The 22171-nt window shown below is 37.4% G+C and overlaps 1 protein-coding gene across 3 annotated transcripts in view; it reads left to right on the top strand.

The window, feature by feature from the left end:
* The window catches only part of ATP9B (ATPase phospholipid transporting 9B (putative)), a 292155-nt gene that overhangs the window by 164609 nt on the left and 105375 nt on the right, over positions 1-22171 (top strand). For all 3 annotated transcript variants that reach the window (XM_034762489.1, XM_034762492.1, XM_034762491.1), the window contains one exon: positions 1270-1346. In XM_034762489.1, the coding sequence (XP_034618380.1) occupies positions 1270-1346 (77 nt within the window). The remainder of the gene's footprint in view (positions 1-1269; positions 1347-22171) is intronic.

The raw sequence follows: 22171 nt of genomic DNA, 5'->3' as shown, positions 1-22171 counted from the left end.
ACAAAGACTGTGAATGGCTATCCAACTACAGAAACAGTTTCTCCTCCCTTGGTGTTCACACCTCAACTGCTAGCAGAGCACCTCACCCTCCCTGATTGAACTAACCTCGTTATCTCCACACTGATATATACCTGCCTCTGGAGATTTCCATTACTTGCATCTGAAGAAGTGAGGTTCTTTCCCACGAAAGCTTATGCTCCCAGTACTTCTGTTAGTCTCAAAGGTGCCACAGGACCCTCTGTTGCTTTTTACAGATTCAGACTAACACGGCTACCCCTCTGATACTTGTGGCACCTTAGAGACTAAGCATCCAAAGAAGTGGGCTGTAGCCCACGAAAGCTTATGCTCAAATAAATTTGTTAGTCTCTAAGGTGCCACAATGTTTTTAAGTTTTCCTTAATAGCTAACCAGATTTTCTGTCATGTTATAAGTAAAAACTGACTGAAGGAAGGTAAGAGGAACTCAAAGTACTCCTATATAGATTTTTGCCTCTTACAAATATAAGGCTACTTGTGGTGTTCTGGTGATATAAATAAATGTGAGAGCTCATCTTTACCAGTTTGTAAGTGACAGCAGAGCTTGCACTGATTTTAGTTACTGAACTGCACATATACAGTAATATTAGAGAGACAAGGTAATACTAACTCACCAATACTAACTCACTTCGTCTCTATAATACCCTGGGACCAACATGGCTACAAGAACACTACAAGCAAGATATTCAGCAATGTTGAATGAACTCAGAATTCACTGTGAGGGGCTAATAATGGGTCTTTAGGACATAGTGTATGCTCTGTTTTTTAATGTTTTGTTTAAGAAGGTTTTAAGTTCAAATGTATTTTTAACCATTAAAGATTTAGAGTGTGTTATTACTTTCACTGACATCAGTGAAAGAGTATAATCACTTTTGTGGATGTTCATGAAATGCTGTTACCATGCTCTGTGATGTCAATGGAATGGCATTTATCAGTTCATCATCTGCTGTGATTTACATAAAATAATAAAGTAAATTTAGACAAAGCTTGTCATACAGTCCATGAAATATTGTTAGCTTTTTAATGCTAGGAAGCTTTTGTTACAATGGCTAAAATGAAAAAGTGTGAGATGATACTATACATGTAGAAAGACTTGTGCTTATATGATGTTTTTGCTTATAAAAGTGGCTTGTTTATAGGATTGTAATTACTTGTAGGTTTTTAATTCTATTATCTTACTCTTCATCTACCCATTGGTAAAACATTCATAATCAACCCTTTTTATTTTCCCCAGGAACAGTAATTGGTGTTGTCATATACACTGGAAAAGAGACTCGAAGTGTAATGAACACATCCAATCCAAAGAACAAGGTAGGCTGGCATAACTAGAATGACTGCTTGTTAAACACATTTTACTAACTTTAATATTTTTTTCTTTCTGAAGTACTAAATTAGATACATAAAACATCAGTTCACTAAATTTATCAGTAAATACTATTCTGTAGTGCAGCAAACTGAGTATTTTAAACTGGCTTAATTTTAAATTTATTTGTGTAGCAGATGAGTTCTTTCTACTGGATGTGTCTTAATTATGTATATTATAAATTGCTCTCAGTCTCATTTCAGAAATACATCTTAAAATGACTAGCTAAAAATGAAATTACAGTGGTCTGAAAACAGAGCAAGAGTAACGTATGCCTGCAGTAGCTTTAGACCCTGATCCTACAAATTCCTCCCTGTGCACCTACCCTTGAGCTTGCACAGAGCCCCCTTGACTTCAAGTCAGCACACTGATTCAGTGGGGCTATGCGTGAGGAAAGAAGTCCACCACAAAGAAGTAGTTGCAGGATTAGGTTTCAGTTTGTGTACACTGCAGTCCAGGAAAAATGCAGAACTAATTTAACATTAGAAAGGTATTGGTTAGTTACACTTAGGTAAGTTTTTGTTTTGTGTATGACAGAAGGTTCTCCCTCATGAGATTGCTTCCAAAGATGTCAAGTGGAGGAGTTGAGTGTTGTGTGCCTGTGCATGTGCGTAGTCTTTCAGCGCACGTTTACTGTGTGATGGTATAAGTTCTTGTTTGCTGTGAGGTGGAAAGGGGTAGTTTTTTTTAATTGCTGAATGCCAGGTTATTTTATTTTTAAAAAATACTAAAAATATCTAGTTTTGAGAAATAAGAAATGGTAGGCCACCTCTTACTAATTGTTTCTCATACTTCAAAGATGGAATTATTGATATAGGTTATTCATGAGACTATCTCAGGCGATGTGACTCTCAGTATTTTAGTTACAGGAGTTCTTTTACATACTTTATGGGATATCATCAAGGGGCCACGCAAAATAATCAGTCTTCAACCATGTTTATTTTATTATTTATTATTAAAGAAAGAAGAAAGTTAGTTGCTGTCACTCTTTCGTTGGCCCAGTACCCTCATAGTTTTTCCTTAGGTTCTTCTTCACCTTATGCATATATACTTTGTCTAATGAACTGGTAACATTTCTAATTGCTTTTGTTATTCTGGTGGGGAAAATCCCAGATAACCTTTTAAAGTTAAAGTGCAGCTTTTATTTTTATTCATACAATTTTCTAAGATGTTCTTAAATTTTAGTAGACTCAAACAGGAAATAAACTTTGGTTCTCAAAAAGTTTAAACCCCACTTTATATGCAGTATTTCAGTTCTCAAAACAGTTTTTTAATTAAATACATTTTATAATTTCTTTAGCCTAAATAGGTATTAGAGAAGGCTTTTTTAATAACAAATTTAAGAGAAATGTGAAATAGGTAAAGAGAGTTACTTGAGCGCTGCCAGTAATAAATTAATTTTTCCAATAAGATAAATATTTTATACTTTAAAGTCTTCTTGTATTAATAATTCGTTTGGTAAGGACATTAAATTTCAGAATGGTGCATTTAGCATTTTACCATTTACATAGCAATGATATTAGGAAATTATATTTGGACCTTTACATTTAGTTAACATTTGCAAGTATGCATTTCACCAATGCATTGGTCATTTTAACATTTAAATAATAAACAAAAGGTTTAGAATATTTCCAACTACACATGTTTTTCTTGGCGTTTTAAAGACATAAGCAGGGATTTTTCTTTGAAAAGTAAAGGGTTTGTATAGTGGCACTTTACTCCTACGTTGATTGCTCTGATAACACAACCTACATTCCTTTTTACAGTTAAGTCTCTTCCAAAAACATGAATATTTTACATGGGTTTATGCCTAAGGATATAGACATACAGTTGCTAGTCCTTGGGAGACAGAAATAGAAACCTCCTGGAATTTTTTTGATTAGCTTTAATATTTTGTAACATAACTAGCTAAATATACTATGTACTGTTTATATTTTCAAGTATCCTGGCTATAGCTTACCTATAGCTATCTCTTGTCTGCCTCTTTACTAAATGTTAAGTTTGTAAAGTCTTAATATTAGCAAAAATAAGTTATACTATCACTATTATTATTTTTGCGTCAATATTGAGATCTCCTTTTCACACTGCCCACTAGCTGCGGTGGTCATAGAACCTTACCCTCTCCATTTTTGCCTGAGTGTTTTAACTAAAATGTTCCTAATTTAGTCTAATAAAAATTTTAGTTTAGGTTTAGTTAAGATAAGATACTTTTTTCTTGTCCATCCTTTTCAGAATGAAATTCAAACTCTTTGTTAATCATATTGTGAGCGCTATTAAGGGAATATTTAGAAGCAAGCTGTTCTCCTTAGACATGTTCAGATTTTGTTTTAAACTATGTTCTCAGACAAAATACAGCATACTATGCAGAAAGACTAAAAGTTAGATAATGCACAGATGCTGTGAATTAAGAAAAGCTACATCTATCGCAGCAATTCAGTTTAAGAACTTTCCTTTTCCTCACGCATGAGGTAGTCTGCTATGCCTTAAATCATGGTAACATGGAAAGAAGTAAAGCCATTGGCGGGGAGTTATCAAGGTGCCGTAACTAGGAGTGCTGGGTTTGCCTCCACACCCACTGGCTTAACTAATGATACCAACTGAATATATGGCTTCCATTATCTATAGAGTTTACAGTTTTTAGCACCAGATTACAAAAAAAAAATTTCGAGCACCCCTGGTGGGAATCACAGATGCTGACTCTAGAGCTGCATATTTCAAATTGGTCATAAAGGCCCAGACCACCTGACCAATTTGTGTTCTTTTTGCAGCTGTAGAATTCATTGCGCCATGTGTTCATAATACTTTTCCTATCTTATTCTTTGCTAGTTTTTATTATAAAAATATAAATGTTTAACTGCTTATTGTGGTGAGGTGATAATTCTTGGTAGTTGAGTTTTCTGTCAACATTGATCATCTAGTTTCGGAGTGATAGCCGTGTTAGTCTGTATCAGCAAAAACAACGAGGAGTACTTATGGCATCTTAGAGACTAAGAAATTTATTTGGGCATAAACTTTTGTGGGCTAAAACCCACTTCATCTGATGCATGGAGTGGAAAATACAGTAAGAAGATATATATACACAGCACATGAAAAGAGGGAGTTGTCGGGGGTCAGTTCTAAAGAGACTATTCAATTAAAGTGGGCTATTATCAACAGGAGGAAAAATCACTTTTGTAGTGGTAATCAGGGTGGCCCTTTTCAAACAGTTGACAAGAAGGTGTGAGTAACGGTACAGGGAAATTAGCATGGGGAAATTAGTTTTTAGTTTTTGTAGTGACCGATCCACTCCCAGTCTTTATTCAGGCCTAATTTGATGTTTGCAAATTAATTCCAATTCTGCAGTTTCTCATTGAAGTCTGTTTTCGAAGTTTTTTTGTTGAAGAATTGCCACTTTTAAGTCTGTTGTTGAGTCCAGGGAGGTTGAAGTGTTCTCCGACCGGTTTTTGAATGTTATAATTCTTGACGTCTGATTTGTGTCCATTTATTCTTTTGCGAAGAGACTGTCCGATGTACATGGCAGAGGGGCATTGCTGGCACATGATGGCATATATCACATTGGTAGATATATCACATTGTTAGATAAGGTACCACAAGTACTCCTCGTTGTTTTTAGTGATCATCTAAGTGGTTTATAAGTCTTGTAATGGCATACATCAAATATTCAGGTTTCAATTGTAACACATCCTCAGTGATATGTCCATTTTTTCAGAGCCAACTTGAACATCTCCACCTTCAGCTTTGGAATTTGGCTCTTTGATCTGACAGCCTTTACTCCTGGTTAGCTTCTAGATAGAAGCTTATAGTCACAGACAGTGTGAGTTCCTCTCCATAGGTTGTTTGGGCAAAAGAGACCTTTCATCAGTGGTAGTTCCTAAATATCCCTATTTTTCAGCTACTGCATATCCTGGTTCAAGATTACATTTTCATCCTTGGCCTTCTCTTGCTGTTTGGGGTTCTGGTATAGAGACAAGAAATGTTTCTCCCTATATGTGTGGTCCTTTGAGCATGAGATTAAGTGCCATCTCATTCTAGGTCTACACTAAGGGGGGGTGGGGGTCGACCTAAGATACGCAACTTCAGCTATGCAAATAGTGTAGCTGAAGTTGCGTATTTTAGGTCAACTTACCTAGCTGTGAGGATGGCAGCGAGTCGACTGCTGCCGCTCCCACATCAACTCGGCTTCCACCTCTCGCTGCGGTGGAGTTCCGGAGTCGACGGCAGAGTGATCGGGGATCAATTTTATCGTGTCTACACTAGACGCTATAAATCGATCCCTGATAGATCGCTACCCGCCGATCCGGCGGGTAGTGAAAACATGCCCTGACTCACTAAGGAAGAAGTTTTCATTGAGAGAATATCACAAGCAGTTGGATGTTACAATTCTGTTCCTCTTTTATGGTGACTTCATCTTCTAGGGACATCTCCTTTCCTGGAGAGAAATCTCCCAAATATTTGCGCTGGAAGGATGAACTTTGGATTTGGAGAGGGAGGAATAACGCAAGGACCAGACTTCTGAACCTCTGTCATAATCTCCTTCCTTTACAGTCTTTTTTTCTCATCCTTCTTCCTCTCTCCACAGAGGTGTCTAAAGCTTTGCAGGATATGGTGACTTTCCTGTCTTTAAATATCCTTTTTTTCTTGGTTCAAAGAAAGCAACATGCACTTTCTAATATTTTAGAACTGAGGAACAGTATGATGGACTACTGGAATCTGCAAAGAAGTTTTTGGTGCATCCAACCAAAGATCCATATGTGTTAGAAAGCCCTGTATTCTTTTCCCCTGCAATTTCATTGTACACTTGGTTCCTTAGTAATTTCTGCAGTTGCTGAATGGGTTAAGAACAACAGGATTTCTAGACAACTTTTCGTTTTGATAGAGACTTCTATTAACTGAAGCAGTCAGGGGAAGACCTGATGTTTGCCAGCATTTCTTGTGAGGATAGCAAGTTATTAGAAATGGCCTGATATTGCTACTCCTTATGGAGCAAATTCTTATCAGTGGTCAACCTTTCTCTAGAAGCTGAAAGTCTAGAAGTGAAGTTGACCATCCTAGAATGTCAAGTGTGCTTTTTACAGTGTTCATTTATTTATTTTATTTATTTATTGCAATCGTATTTTGCAGGTATTTTTGGCTTAAAATGACTAGTTTATCCAGGAAGTAGAAGCTAAAGTTCTGAATTTGTCCATGTGGGAGTAGATTTAATCAACAAAAAAGACAACCTTGGGTATTTTTAAATATACTAGACAAACTGCATGGTTTGGGGTTTAAGGTTGCATGAGCATTTTCAAAAATTGGGTGCTAAACTCAAAAATTTAAATTGCTTTTTTTTCTAAATATAAGTTTCTGTATTTTCTAGGGTTTTTTAATAAAAAAGTTTTTAAAAGTATATTATGTGTAACTGTAACAACTCTTCCATCATGCATGGCATCATGTAAGATTTGAATTCTTGAATCTTCAGTAGTGCAACACAGCTTGAACTATGGGACTAACTGCATTAATTGCCAACAGGAGCAGGTTGTTATCCCTGGGGAGAAGTGGGTCACAGGAACCATGTGCAGTGTCTGGAAAGTAGTTGGTGGAGGTGGGGGGAAGCATGACTGAGCTGTTCTTTCCCTTTCTTCTCCTTTCCTTCTCCTTCAACCTTTCTGAGAGGCTGTTTGTTCCCAGGGTTCCCAGTTCAACGTGTGCTGTTGCTTCTGCTTTAGCGCTGGTGGCATGGGCCCAGCTATGGATTAAATGTTCACGTTCATTTATTTTGGCATGTTTCCAAAAAAAATTTCGGACAGTGCAAGCGAGAGAAGGGAAATCACAATCTTCAGCAGTTTACAACTCAGCTAAACCTGATTGGAATTTCATAGAACAAAGAAAAGGCACTACTTTTAGCCTGAGAGCTTTCCCACTGCTGAATTTCAAAGGCCAGCTGCAAACATCTGGAGGTGTTAGAACGTCTCAAAATGTAACCAGAGTCTTCTTTATAATAGAAAGTATCGGGCAACCTAGTATAAGGTCCACTGCTATCTCCCTCTATAATAATTCCTGAAACCTGGGATGTATAAGGTAAGCATTGATGGGTCCTTAACTATTTGCCACTGCTTTAAAACTAACAAGAGAGAAGCAATGAAAGTTTCTAGTAACTGCTTTCCATTGACCGTATATTAGATGAAGTCTAGTATTCTGTCAATAAAGAGGTGATTTAAGTGGTTAACACTTAATTAGCACTAATTAAAATTATATGCATAAATCTTCACTTGATGAAAGAATATGGACCACTGAATGCCTGTTTTAGTTTAAATAAGTTTCTGTATAGTATATTACTTAATTGTAAATTCCAGGTGTTAAATAAAAGTTTGTATTCTTCCAGAAATAAGTTAACTATTTCAGACAGCATATATCATTGTTATTTAATATTAAGGGACTAATCCTATATGGAAGGCATAGATGACTAGCCAGCTCATTTACAGCCCACATATTCTGGGATGATTCCTATCCACCCCTTCTCACCAGCACCACCTGCAGAATGTAGGAAATGGCAGCAAAGCAGTTATTGCTGCAAACTTATAATGGCAGTATCTCCCAGAACTCCTGCACACCCACTATACAAGGGAGTCTCATACACCCACTGCATCCTTGCACCCACTGCTAACCTCATTCCACCCCCAATTCCTCTGAGAGCTGAGGACAGAAAATCCACATGGAGAACACACCCTTGTAGCATACAGGATGTACAGTTCCCTTCATGAGACCCCAGAATCCTGTTCCCTGCAGAACAGAATCAAACCAGTTTTGTTGATGTCAGAATCCTCTGAAGATACTGATGGTTAGGGGTAGAAGAGAAGACAATGCTTCTAAAGATGTTTAAAGCAGCAATTCTTCAATACAGGACAGTACATTCTAGAAGTGCCATTTGCACCATACATGCTGTAACACAATTCACGTAGATACGTAATGAATAATGTTACAGTATTTTCTATTTTACAAAATCTAATTTATTCTTCAAAGTACAGCAGAGCTTTTCAGCTTGTAAAATTTTGGAGGTATGAAGTATGATGTCAAACAAGCAGGTGTGAACAAAAGCTTTAAAGTTTTGTTCTCTGTTAATGTGCCTTTAAAAATCATATAACGTGATCCATTTGATACATAGACAGCCCAGATCTTTGTTTATTTCAAGAGCTCTGTTACACTACTCCAAATGGAAATGTATCATAGGTATTAACATGCCAATGAGTATGCAAAATATGATTCACATTAACTCCTGGAATTCTCTAGTATTGGCCCACAAAGTAGAATTTGATACTGAAACAGCATTTACTAAGGGATATATAGACAGGCCCATTAGTGCTTATCTGTGATATAGTAATCTGTCCAGGAGCAGGTTTATAGACAAATCCACATTCCAAAATAATTATGGAGACTAAAAGCAGGCAAGCCTTTCATTACATGCGACTCAGATGCAGAAAATTTCTAGAATAATATTTAACATCTAAATACAAATTTACACCTTCAATGAAATGTACAAACATTAGTTCGCACAACGGTCTCATGAATTAGATTAGTAAAGTCTTGTCTACATGGTGGGGTAACGTACTCTACAGGGATTGTGATTTCTTGAGCACACTAACATTGTGCATTAATTGGTGTAGACCCTGCTGGTACGCACTAAAGGTTCCTTAGTGTACTTTAATGCAATATTTTTTCTAATAGCACTACATTAAAGTGCACCAGCAGGGTCTACATGGACCAATTAATGTGTAACATGTTAGTGTGCTTTAGATATCACACCTTGTAGAGTACATTACCCCACCGTGTAGACAAGCTCGCTTAGACAGAAAGGAAAACTGAGTCAGACAAGTTAAATGCTTACCCAAGATTACACAGTCACCTCAGGATTTCCTGGCTCTCCCAGTCCAGTGGTGGTTCTCAGAGCAAAGTGAGATAAACAAAGTTCTGGCCAATACCCAGAATTTCGTTATTGAGGCTTGCATCTGAAGAAGTGAGGTTCTTACCCATGAAAGCTTATGCTCCCTATACTTCTGTTAGTCTCAAAGGTGCCACAGGACCCTCTGTTGTTATTGATGCTGGTATCTTCAACTATGGAAGGAAACCTAAAGTCTGAGTGCTTCTGTGTGCACAAGGTTCTTTCATTTCAAAACAATGCAAATAGCTCTTAATCTTAGCAATAATCTTTCTAATGGGAATAGGTAAAAACCCTCAATTATAATGAACTAAAACTTCAGTTATAGACTGTTTCTTATAACCTAAACCTATAGTTACCAGGAAGATATTTATTTCAAGAAAAGAAAAAATTCTTACAAGAGGTTTAAAAAAAAATCAATTGTGACAGGTTGCCATTTTCACGCCATTCATAATAATAAGTTACTCAGAGTAAAAACATCAGGAATGAAATGACAATACAAATTGCTTGAAGCAGTTATTGCAATCCCTTGAGTATATTGATTTGTGTTTCTAATAAAGAGATGCTTTTAAATGTCTCACTGACAGAGACAGGTAATATGTGCCATTATGTGGATTAAAATGGTCACTTATTATTTTAATCTTAGTAACAGCATTTTTAAATAAAAGTTCAAAATGAAATCAATGTATATATGTATTTTCTGTGTGTTGCATTTTATATCAAATTAAGACATTTGGGGAGTATCTTTTTTGTAGTCAGAAGTTCCGAATTTTTACATAAACATGCAGTGTTTATATTGCTCAAAATGATTAAAAAGATAGACACAGAATTATGTTTATATGTTACCCTATTTTACCTTGCAGTTTTATCACTGAAGAGGTAAAAAAAATTTTGATTAAAGAAATACTTGTTTAAAATTTTCGTAGTGTAAGTTTCATAAAAGAAACCCCTCTGATGAAGTGGATAATAGGAGTGAATTAGTCTTCAGAGAAATTTTTAGAGTATCTATTAATACGAAAATTATTGTTCCAAAGCCTGATCAACAAAGGATTAAATAGAACAACAAACCTACAATAAAGTAATTCAGTGACATGTAGGCAAGCTGCAGTATGGTTTTTAGGATTATGACAGTACATGCACCGCCTTCGCTTGCATACTCAACACACTCTAATATTACAGCTGCTAACAATTAAAAGTTGTGTTCCTTCATGTGAAATGTGAACATGAATAGACTTATAATTTCAGGCAGCAGTAAAGAGGCAAAGTGTTAAATGTTAAAAAAACAATCCTAATGATAACATCTGGGATATATTTTTGTATCATAGTATTGTAAAGAATATCTAAACTAGTGAACTTAGTGATACTTTAAATTGTGTTTTAAATAATCATTTCATTTTGCATTGATAAGACAGGTATTTCATGTTAAATAAACTGTACCCATTGTTTGTCCAAATATTTGTGTGGTAGAGTATAATTGCAATAGGGGTGTGTGTGTGTGTGTGTGTGTGTGTGTGTGTGTCAATATGTATCTGTGTAGTGTAGAAATAAAAACTGCTTCAAAGGTGCTTAATAATCCTTTGAAATTGCATGACCTGTACTTAGCAGCTAGTATTCTGCTAAGTCTAAACAGTGAAGTTTAATATGTTACATATCAAATATGTGAATGCAGCAACTGTCCCAACAGTTCTATAAAATACATTTACTATTAGAATGCTAAATATAGTTTTGCAGAGGTCTGAATGAAGATTCCTGTAGGATTTCCCTAATTTCTTCTTTACTCTATTTATAATTTTCCATTGCCACTCAAAGATCCTACAACTACCATCCCCCAAACAAAAGTCTGTGAATGCTGCCATGTATATTAACCATAAGATTTACTCAAGAATTATGAGGCACTTTTCTGCCATTAACTGAATGTGCTTCTTCCAGTGCTCGCCTGTTTAACAAGCGAGGGTGGTCTTGGAAACTCAACAGAGATCCTGCTGCATAGCAGGAAATAGTTTGCTATTAGACTGCTGTGTTAAACCATATTTGTGGGGGTGGAGCACAAAACTACTGGTATTGTATTTAAAAATACCAAAACTTCAAATAGTTTGTGAAGGCTCCAATCCTGCAAAGATTTATGCAAATGCTTGTGACAGAATGCTGAAGCCTAACATGTGGGTCAGCACACTGATGACTGTGGCCTTGGCAATATCTGATTGAGGAAATAAGAATGAACTAGCCAGTCAGATGGGGCAGAGGGGTGAGATGAGCTAACTGGCCCGTCAGCTGACTAACTTGATAAATGGCAGGAAGGAATAGTATTAATGGGGATGGACAGGGCTAGCTGTGCCCAGACTGAAGGAAGGGTGATCCCAGGGCCTGAATGAACAGGGGCTGGAGGCAATAGGATTGTAGGTATTAAAATTGTTTTGTACTGTACAGGTGTTGGTGGAGGGGATTTGAATAATTATAGAGTGGACACTGAGCAGTTTCTGTAAGGGGAGAACATACACTCTGTGGCAGCTTAATTTAAATAGAAGCATAAATCTTCATGGGATTGGGGCCTTTAGCATGCATCTTTCTTCTACAGTAGGGCCACACTGTGGCCAAACTTGCATACTCCCATATAATCATCAGGAACCTCTGTACTCCCTGGGGCTGGCTACCTGGATTGCAGTGCAGTGCAAGAAAAAGAGCAGGGGCTGCTTCATCCGCCTCCTTCCCTGTGCAAGTGGTACAAGGTACCCACCTATATTGTCATGCAAGCGAAAGTACAATCTATATTTAGTGTAGGGTACTTCCTGCTAGGAGCCAAGGGGAATCTGGAAGGTAGATGGAGTCTGTCAGATTCGCAGTCTGTCTTATCTGTATTGCTCCTTGCTTTGGAGCTCATAGTAGAGTCACAATTGAGCCCTTAATGACCAGGCATCAGTTTAATCATGGTTTACTTTTGTGTATATCTTCTTAATATTTCAGCAATGTTTAGGTGTAGATTTTTTAAATTGTTTGGGGTCTTTAATGTCATAACTGTAGTATCCCTTTCAAATACTACAGCTCATGAAGTTGTCCAGGTATACCGAAAGGAGGACAGGAGACACTTGATATGGTTTTAATCAGGCTGCAACTTTATTATTAGATGTCTAGGACTACCCAGCAGATAAAAGTGTACAATGTAGGTAACTCCATAATCATTCAATATTTACCCAAGGGGCTTCTGCCAGCTCCCCTCTTTTTCCATCCAGGTCCCCCAGTCATAGGAGCCCTGAATCCCCCACTCCCATTCTGCTTCTTTAATAAACACTTCCTTTTTAAGTCTTTTACCAAGTCATTTTTCCAGTCACTGTATGCCGTCCCTATGGAGTACCTGCACTGGACATCCGCCTCACACTTACAAAATGAGTTGTGACATAATAGCGTAAATCCCCTCCCTACTCACCATAAGAAAGCCCTCCCTGAACCCACTGTGGGGAAGGCAAAAAAACCCACTCCACCTTGGCTAATCTGGTGGTGAGGGAAAAATTCCTTCCCAGCTCCCCTTAGAAAGGTGCAGCTAGTATGATGCCCACAGCAGGTCCTGACCAAACCTGATATTTTGCCACCTCAAGGGGAGGGTAGATGGGTGCTGCTAGGCCTGGTTTGAAGAAAAAAGGCTTCTTCCACTGTGCTTTGCCCCTTTTTGACCTCCCTCAGACCTTCCAGTCCTTGTGGATGAATCAGCCTCACCACACTGACTCACTCCCCATTTTGCAGTAACTTCTGAGCCTATTGCTTCTACCCCGGCAAGCCGGACAAAGCCCTCCTCCCCATTAAAGGTACTGTGCAGTCGTTCTCTAAGAGGCTTTTGGATGTGCTGTTTGTTTAATATTCATTTGTCTAATTAAATGTCATTTTCAGTTCGAAGAACCTGCACATTGTATTTTAAAAAAATAGTGACTCAGTGCAAACCCAAGCACATCTATGGATTGTTCTGATATGTAGCATGGTGTGTGAAGTTAGAATTTGACTGTCCATGTTCATTATTTTTTCTTGCAGGGCTGTTGAAATATGTGGCTAATGCATACAAATTTCTGTAATAATTTGTAATGTGGATAATAGTGAATACTATAAACAACTTGGTATTAGCATGGAATTGCATTATATCCACTTTCCTACCAAATGAGTTAATCATATCGATATTACATTTAATACCTTAGATATTATCGTAAAACACTATTGAAATTGCCATTTGTTGAATACAGTTTTCTGTTGGTTAATACAGTTTAAAAAAACTGAACAGATATCCCACTACACATTATTCTGATGATGCTCTGATTATTACGGTAATCTTAAGATTATAGATATATTATAATTTATAACACATCTTTACGAGATGAAAATTTTCCAGAAATTGGGCAATAGATATAAAGTTGACATTTCTATAACAAAATAGAATTCCTACTAAATTCTTTTTCTATATCTCAACGTACTTTCCAAAGACACATGAAGTACATGTATTATATTATAGAATTTATTACTCACCTGATTAGCTAAATTGAAGCTCAATGTAGATGCTCCAGTCTTTGCTACAGAATGGCCAAATTGGAACTGTTGGCCTTTGCAGTTGTACAAACTTTGGATTATTCTTTCAAAATATTATGAATGTCAAATTCCTAAAAATCTCACCTGTAGTTATTTGTTGGCATTATTTTATGTAAGAGATGATATTTTAAATTGATCTAAGTGTATTGATATACTGACCATAGTCCCATGGCACTGCTCTCTTCTAGAGCTGGAGGAGGAAGTTGCTGAAATCCATGAGTTCAAATTTACACGGCATGAGATAGTGCCTTTGAAATATATATTTTCTTTTTCCTTGACATGTGAACATATTGCATCGGTTCTGCAAACTTCTATTTCCACATTGTGTATCCTTTATAATATTTTTTGCTTGATTTAGCAGGAGGAGTGGGATGAGCAAGAAGGGGAAGCATTTTCATTATCTTACTGTAGGATTTTGTTGAAAAATTGAACAGATACTTGAGTTTTATTTCTTACTACAGTACAGTATTGTTGATGGAATGGCATATGCAGTAATATATAATAGAAATATAGTAATAACTATAGATACACTGAATTTCTAGATGTTACTATCAGATTAGTCAATCTTGATTTTATAAACAAATAGGAAAAAAATTGAAATTCAAATAAGTGTGAAAAAGGTCTAACAAATATAAATGTAACATTATTATGTAAGGTGTATATATACCTATTCAAGCATGCTATTTATGTTTGTTACAACTTAGAGAAGGATTTATTTTGTTTTGCTGAAGTATTTAGTCATTCAGACAACAATTTTCTTAACTTAAAGTCAACATTTTGTTGTTTTATTACAATTATAAAAATTGTTTCATTGCCTAAGGATGCAGACACGGTCTGAAAGACGCACAAGACAGAGAAGAGAATTTTCTTAATGGATCAATTTAATATGTTTTTAATTCCAAACAATATAAAGAAAAATGATTTCTTGCAAGGTTTAATTTCAGTCTAAAATGATATATTTGTTTTATTCTTTGGATAAATGTAGATATGGTAACATCAACATTATTATACTGCAATGACTGTTCATTCAATCTCATTGGCAGTCAAATCAGCTTGCTATGGAATGCAATTCCAGCCTAAAAATCAGATTGAATTGTGCTCTTCACAATGCTTTAATCAGTAATCAATTCTGTTTGGATAGATATTTCTTAAACCTTGGCTTTCTGGATAAAGTTGGACCTGTCAATGCTAAAGGTCACTTAGAGATGTTAATTAACCAAGAGGGAAATTAACAAACTAAGATTATTTATTTATTTTGCCTGACATTTTGCGATATTGTCATTCTTACCTATCTGTGGTGTAGGGGGAAAAACCTGTTTTTAAAACACATGGCTGTTTTTTATAAGGCTGAGATGCATAGTAAGCCATGTATCCTTAGGTTGGCTCTTCAGGTAAAACTGTTTCTGGTGAGGGCCCAACCCTGCTTTCATGGACATCAAAAGGAGCAGAATTGGGTCCTAATGGTAAAAAGGTAAACTGAGAATTGGAAAGGCAAAAGAGAGTCTGGAATAGCATTTGGGTAGTGAGGCTTAAACATTAAAATAACTCTTAAGTTATACACTGTATGTTCAGAATATGCAGCAAGATGCATCATAATTATCTTCAGTCTCTTCCTTTAGAAATGTGAGTAATTTTTGTTAAAATGAGAGCAGCATTGGCAAACACACACATCAGTGAATCTGCCTGGTGTGCCTAAAATGAGCACATAAATAGTTTTTTATACTGCTATCACTTGTAGGTAATGTTAAAAACAGTGAATTTAAAATGTATTTTATATAAAAAAGCTTCCATCCTGTTTTAATATGACTTAATATCAGAAGCGTAAATCCTCTGTGTATCCATTCAACATCAATTTAAATAGTAGTAATCTTTAACATTCTTCCTAATTGTTAAACTAGTATTAAAGCTGGATTTCAGGGTGGGGGTGACTCAGTGTCTTAAATGTTTTTTTTTTTCTTTTCAGCAAGTTATATTCACCAGTTGTAGACTTAGAAATGTTAATGTTAATTATAAATGTTACTTTTGTTTTACATTTCATATTTTTGTTGAGAGGTAGCCTCTTAGATTCCCCCCCCCATTTAATTTGGAGTGGATCCACTACTTTGGACAGAAGTTATAACTCATGGATATTTCTGATCAATCCAGTAGAATAGAGACTGAGTTCTTTTTTCTGAAAGCTCCTTTTGCTGCATACACCTCTACCTCGATATAACGCTGTCCTCGGGAGCCAAAAAATCTTACCGTATTATAGGTGAAACCGTGTTATATCGAACTTGCTTTGATCCGCCGGAGTGCGCAGTCCTGCCCCCCCGGAGCACTGCTTTACCACGTTATATCTGAATTCATGTTATATTGGGTCGCGTTATATCGGGGTAGAGGTGTATTTGCTGAATTGACCATACCCTCCTCTTTACATGCAGAAATGTTTCCTCTGTGATAATTTCCTTTGTGATAGTATTTCTAAAAAGATTATTTTCCCCTGAACAATTAGTTTCCCTTTATTTTTTTTCTGGAAATTCTGCAGGAGGAATGAAGTGCAGTGGTTGGGGGAAGATTCACTTAGCACCTCCTGCATTTCGCTCCCCTCTGCCCAGCACCACCAACTTTAAACAGTTCTCCTGCTCCTGCAGTAAGCAGAGTAGCTGCCTCCTATTTTGTGGTCCAACATATTGGAGACACTCTCAGAGCCAGGGCCGGCTCCAGGCACCAGCCCACCAAGCTTGTGCTTGGGGCGGCACCTGGAGGGGGGCGGTGCGGTGCTCCGGCCGCTGGGGAGAGCAGAGCCGCGGCAGGCTCTCCGCCCTGCCGCCGGGGAGAGCGGAGCCGCAGCGGGCTCTCCGCCCTCCCCCCGGCGCTCTGGCCTTGCTCAGGGGGAAACCCCTCTTAGGGTATGTCTGCACGGTATCTAGGAGGATGCTTCCTGGTGCAGGTAAACACTGCTTGAGCTAGTGTGCTAAAAATAACATTGTGGCCATGGCAGCAGAGCGGGTGGCTCAGGCTAGCCACCCGAATAGAAGCCCACTTAACCCCCTGGCTACATACTCTAGCAGCTACCCTGAGCCACCACCCATGTAGTTTCCCTGCTATTTTTAGAGTGCTAGCTTGAGCAGAGCTAGTGCATATCAGTCTAGCTGCACTGGGAAGCACCCTCCCAGCCGCAGTGTTGACATATCCTCCTACAACTGTCATAATTGCTTACTATTTTCTAATGGACTTCAAAAGAGGCTTAAAAGCAGCACTGGTTTTATTTCTGCTGCTGCAGTTGGGGACTCCTATGATTGGTATGGCAGGGAGCCAACCCCCCATTCTTATAGCCCACCTTAACCCTCCTACGAGGCGGGGGTGGATGGTAAGGTCCCAGCAATGGATTTGGAGGGAAGAAGAGGGGAGCTGATGGAAGTCCCTCACCCCAGGTATGGTAAGGTCCTGGCAATGGATTTGATGGAGGGGCATGGATGGAAAAAGCGGGAGAGCTGGTAACTCTCCCTCCCCCCCCGGGTAATTATGGAATAAACATGGGGTTACACTGTTAGCTGCCGGGTAGTCCCAGACATCTAATAATAAAGTTGCGGCCTAATTAAACCCATGTCAAATGTCTCCTGTCCTTTTGGTATAGCCAGACCCCTCCCCCCCAAAAAAATCTAGAAGTAGAATAGCAATAGTTGTTGTAGATCACTCTCATTGGTGAGAATCTGTGCACTCTTATTTGAAATAAGGGGGAAATGCATTTTTGGTTAAACTTATATTGTAGTGAAAGTAAAATCTGTCCATGGTCTTTCAAAGAGTGATCAAAATTTTGTAGCTGCACGTAGAAACATTTGATATTTGTCTGACTCTATACCATAAAAATAATACAAAAGATTTTGACCTGTTATTAAACTGGTTATTCCATGGTGTGCCAGATGATATACAACATAACCTGAGAATGGGAAGGTCTTTAATAATTGGTTCTTTGTTCAACATTATAGAGGTTAACCTTACTTGTTTTGGAATTTGCGGTTATGCTGCTTGTAAATAAGAGAGACTCTCTTTTTTACATTACTGTGAAATTCTCCTTGATATATTGTGTCTAGATTGAAGTTTTGTTCAGTTTCCAATATATTTTCAAAATAAATTGTGTGGGTGCATTCCAGTTCTTCTTGCCTCCTCAAGTAAAGATGTGTGCCCAGATTTTACAACCAAACCAGTTTTAACTTCTATACCTTAAAGCTGAAATAAAGATTGGGTAAAGAGACAATCTTACCAGTAGAGAAATCTGTGTAACATTTTTTTTAGAATAGTAATCTAGAGAATTAACAAAAAGTGAGCTTGTAAGTGAAATGGTATAATAAGAATTTGGCTGCCTTGAGAGCTATTGTGGAAGTGACAGGAAGATGAGGAAGACAGCATATACTATGAAGTATTGTAGATGCTTAAAATAGTCTTTTTAGAACTAGTTCATTTAAATTCCAGTCATTATAGAGCCATTTGCTTATCATTGTCATACTTTTACTTTGAGAGTAAACTAAAGAAATACTTTCATTGTATAAAATTAATCTGATGACCAAATTCAGTTTACTTCAGTGTGCTTTTTTATATAGCTATGAACAACAGACTGTAATGTCAGGCTTTAGATTTGTTTAATAAAATCATATTGATGCATTTCTAATATCAAGTAATACTTTGTTAGAGAACAATATTTTAATATAGACCTAAATCCATTAATATGCCAGACATTTGATTGTGTTAGTCTCTCATAAAAATGTTTGGGTATATATTATTTGCCTCCAGATAGATAAGCCATGATCTTCAAAATTTCCAAAAATTAAATGAAAATGTTCTGTTTTGGACTTGTGCCAAAAATATACAGCATATATTGTTTAATGCACCTTTGGGATCAAGTCTTGTGATGTGTGGTTGTATCTATTTGGTGCTTCATACAGTAGAGCTTCAGAGTTACAAGCACCTCAGGAATGGAGGTTGTTCGTAACTGAACAAAATGTTATGGTTGTTCTTTCAGAAGTTTACAACTGAACATGGACTTAATACAGCTTTGAAACTTTACTAGGCAGAAAAAATGCTGCTTTTAACCATCTTAATTTAAATGAAACAAGCACAGAAATAGTTTCCTTACCTTGTCAAATCTTTTTTAAACTTTCCCTTCATTTTTTAGTAGTTTAACACAGTATTGTACTGTATTTGCTTGTGTGTGTGTGTCTCTGCTGCTGCCTGATTGCATACTTCCAGTCTCAAATGATGTGTATAGTTGGCCAGTCAGTTTGTAACTCTAGTGTTCGTAACTCTGAGGTTCTACTGTATTTCCAAAACAATGCTGCTGTGCTTGTATGTTAAAGTTTAACAGATAGTCCTTAGTTACATGGAAATTCATGCCCAGAACTGGACCTTGAACTATGGTATCATATACTAATCATTAGTGACCCATCATATATTCATGAATTGCAAACAATGAAGTGAAATAACAATAGTCTGAACATCTGGGCCAGAACAGGATTATTACTAAATAAGTTTTTCCACTGGTTAATTTTGTCTTATGTTTTATTTATTTTTGTATTTATTTTATATTATTGATGTAATATATTTCTTCAGTTTTTTTAAGAGAATAAATAAATAAATTGTAAAAAGTAACAGAGGGTCCTGTGGCACCTTTAAGACTAACAGATGTATTGGAGCATAAGCTTGCATGCGTCTGACGAAGTGGGCATTCACCCACGAAAGCTTATGCTCCAATACATCTGTTAGTCTTAAAGGTGCCACAGGACCCTCTGTTACTTTTTACAGATCCAGACTAACACGGCTACCCCTCTGATACTAAATAAATTGTGTAAATTATTCATATTCAGATGACTATCATTTGAATGTTTGAGTTGTGATCATGATTTTTATTTCAAAAAATTAAGGACTGACTTTAAAAGTGAGCTTTTGTCTAAAGAGATCACACTGACTGAATTTCTACTCTTAAGTTTAACTGTCACTGTTAAATATTTCTTATTTCTAGTTGCATTTGTCTAGTTGCACTTTCATACATAGTTATACCTATAGCTGCTAGTTAAAAGGCCCTCTAGCATCAGGCATTTTCCCCATGTGTAGGTACAGTACTTATGGATCATGATGAAGTCACCTCTTAAATTTCTTTTTAATGAGCTGAGTAGATTAAACTGCTTAAGTCATTCGCTGTAATGCATGTTCTCCAGACCTGGAATAATTCTTGTGGTGTTTCTCAGAACCCTCTCCAATTTTTCACCATTTGTACAGAGTTGTCATTTCTGTTGTGAATATTGTCATTTCTGTTGCAAAGCATATCAATTACCTTAGGCATCCAAGTATTACATTGGAGTTCAGTATTTGGGAGATACATCTGTGTCAATGTGAATGTGGTCCAGGTAGTCTTCTCTTTGGTGAGTCATACTGGAATTTCTGTGACAGATGCTCTCCCTTTCTAGATTTACATGGTCATCTTTTACTTACACTAATGTGAGTTTAACATCCCTTGAAATCCACTAAACATCAGGATTCTCAGTGATCTGAGATGTTGATGCTAATATTTTTTTTATTGTGGACCTTGTAGTCTCCAATGAAATAGCTCCATTTATAGAGGTAGAAAGACATAATGCTGGCTTGGGTATAGGTTCAACACTGCTGATAGTAATTCAGATAGAATCAAGTATCTTGTTCACACTTTTATAGTCAAGTTACGTGTGACTTTCTGAACAAATGTGGCTGCTGCCTTTGCCTTGTAACTCTATTCAGTGTGTAAGACCAGGGATTGCTTTAAACTTGAAACCAGTGTTCTAGTTGGCAGATGAAATTGGGACTTGACCTGTAAGATGGACCGAAATCATATGTAATAATTTATGGATCTTCCTTTCCTGAACTGTTTCACCCAGGGTAGATGTTCTTGCATAATTTTACTTAAATTGTTCCCTTTCCCATCATCTTTTCTGAGTATAAATAATTCTCTGAGATATACAAAATAGCCTTAGTTTCTTGTTCCTTTTATAAATTGGAGAATGTTGTTTTGTGGAAACTTTACTCAACCTTAGTTTCCAGGAGTAGAAATCCAGTCAAATAGTATCTCTGAGAGAAGGGACAATAGATTACCAGTAAATCAGCTTCTCTGAAGATACCATTTGACTGCATTTCTATTTGCATATCTACCTATCATTCAGAATTAAGAGTTATGCTTTTTACATTATTGGCTGTCTTGTCATCTTATCACACTGAGATATATTTCTTAGGCTTACAGGTTGAGATACTTTTTTGCTTCCTTCTCTTCAAGGAATTGTTAATTGTGTTTTGATTTACTGCTTAATTGTCTGTATTTTAATAGCCTACTATAACGATTCTCAAACTGGGGTCCATGGACCCCTGGGGGTCCACAGAGGTACTCCAGGGGGTCCGTCAGCTCCGTAGATCAACTTCTTCCTCTCCCTCTTTCAACTCCTCCGCCTCCCTCCCAGTGCCTCCTGCATGCTGCTGAACAGCTGTTCACCAGCGTGCAGGAGGCACTGGGAGGGAGGGGCGGGAGGGAGGCTGGGGCACGCTCGGGGGAGGGGGCAGAAAGAGGCAGGGAGGCTTGGGGGTCTGGAAAAAAATTTAAATCAAAATGGGGGTTCTCGGGTTACTAAAGTTTGAGAACCGCTGGCCTACTATTTATATCCTGCTGCCTCTCATCTGTGAGACTCACTGCGTCCCTTATCTGCTTCATACTGTGTTTCCCTCCATTTTTCTCACTTCCTTCCACTCCACTTGTTCCATTCCTCCTCCTTTTTATCTTCACCACTCTATTGTTTCCTCCAGTTCCATCTACTCTTTCTCACCATTCCATCCAGACAAATCCAAATTCACATCCATACCCTCTTCTGCCCACATAACATTTCACTAAGTTCTAGCCTTTCCTTTTTGTTCATACAGCTAAACTCTCATCTGGATCCTCCTCTTCTCTCATCGTGTCTATTGCAGCCTTCTCCTCTCTGGTCTTGCCAAATCACATCATGTCCTACTTATATCTGTTCAAAAATCTGCTGCAAAGATAATTTTCACGGTCATTTCAATCATGTTACTCCCTCTCTTTTCATCCCTCTGCTGACTTTCCCTTCTGCAGCCCATCAAACATAAACTACTTGTCTGTGCTTTTAAAGCCCTGTACCATCTCTACCCCCACCTATCGCCTCTTATGTTAAATTTTTGAACAGCCACGTTGGTGATTTCTCACATGCTGCTCTCATGCATGGGAGGAGCTCTCCATAAACAACTGCAAAGCCATCACATTGATCTCCTTCAAATCCTTATTTAAAATTC

This window comes from Trachemys scripta, chromosome 2, assembly GCF_013100865.1.
Source record: "Trachemys scripta elegans isolate TJP31775 chromosome 2, CAS_Tse_1.0, whole genome shotgun sequence".
Lineage (NCBI taxonomy): Eukaryota > Metazoa > Chordata > Testudines > Emydidae > Trachemys > Trachemys scripta.
Note: the sequence above shows the minus strand (reverse complement) of the source record. Positions and strands in the feature narration are given on the sequence as shown.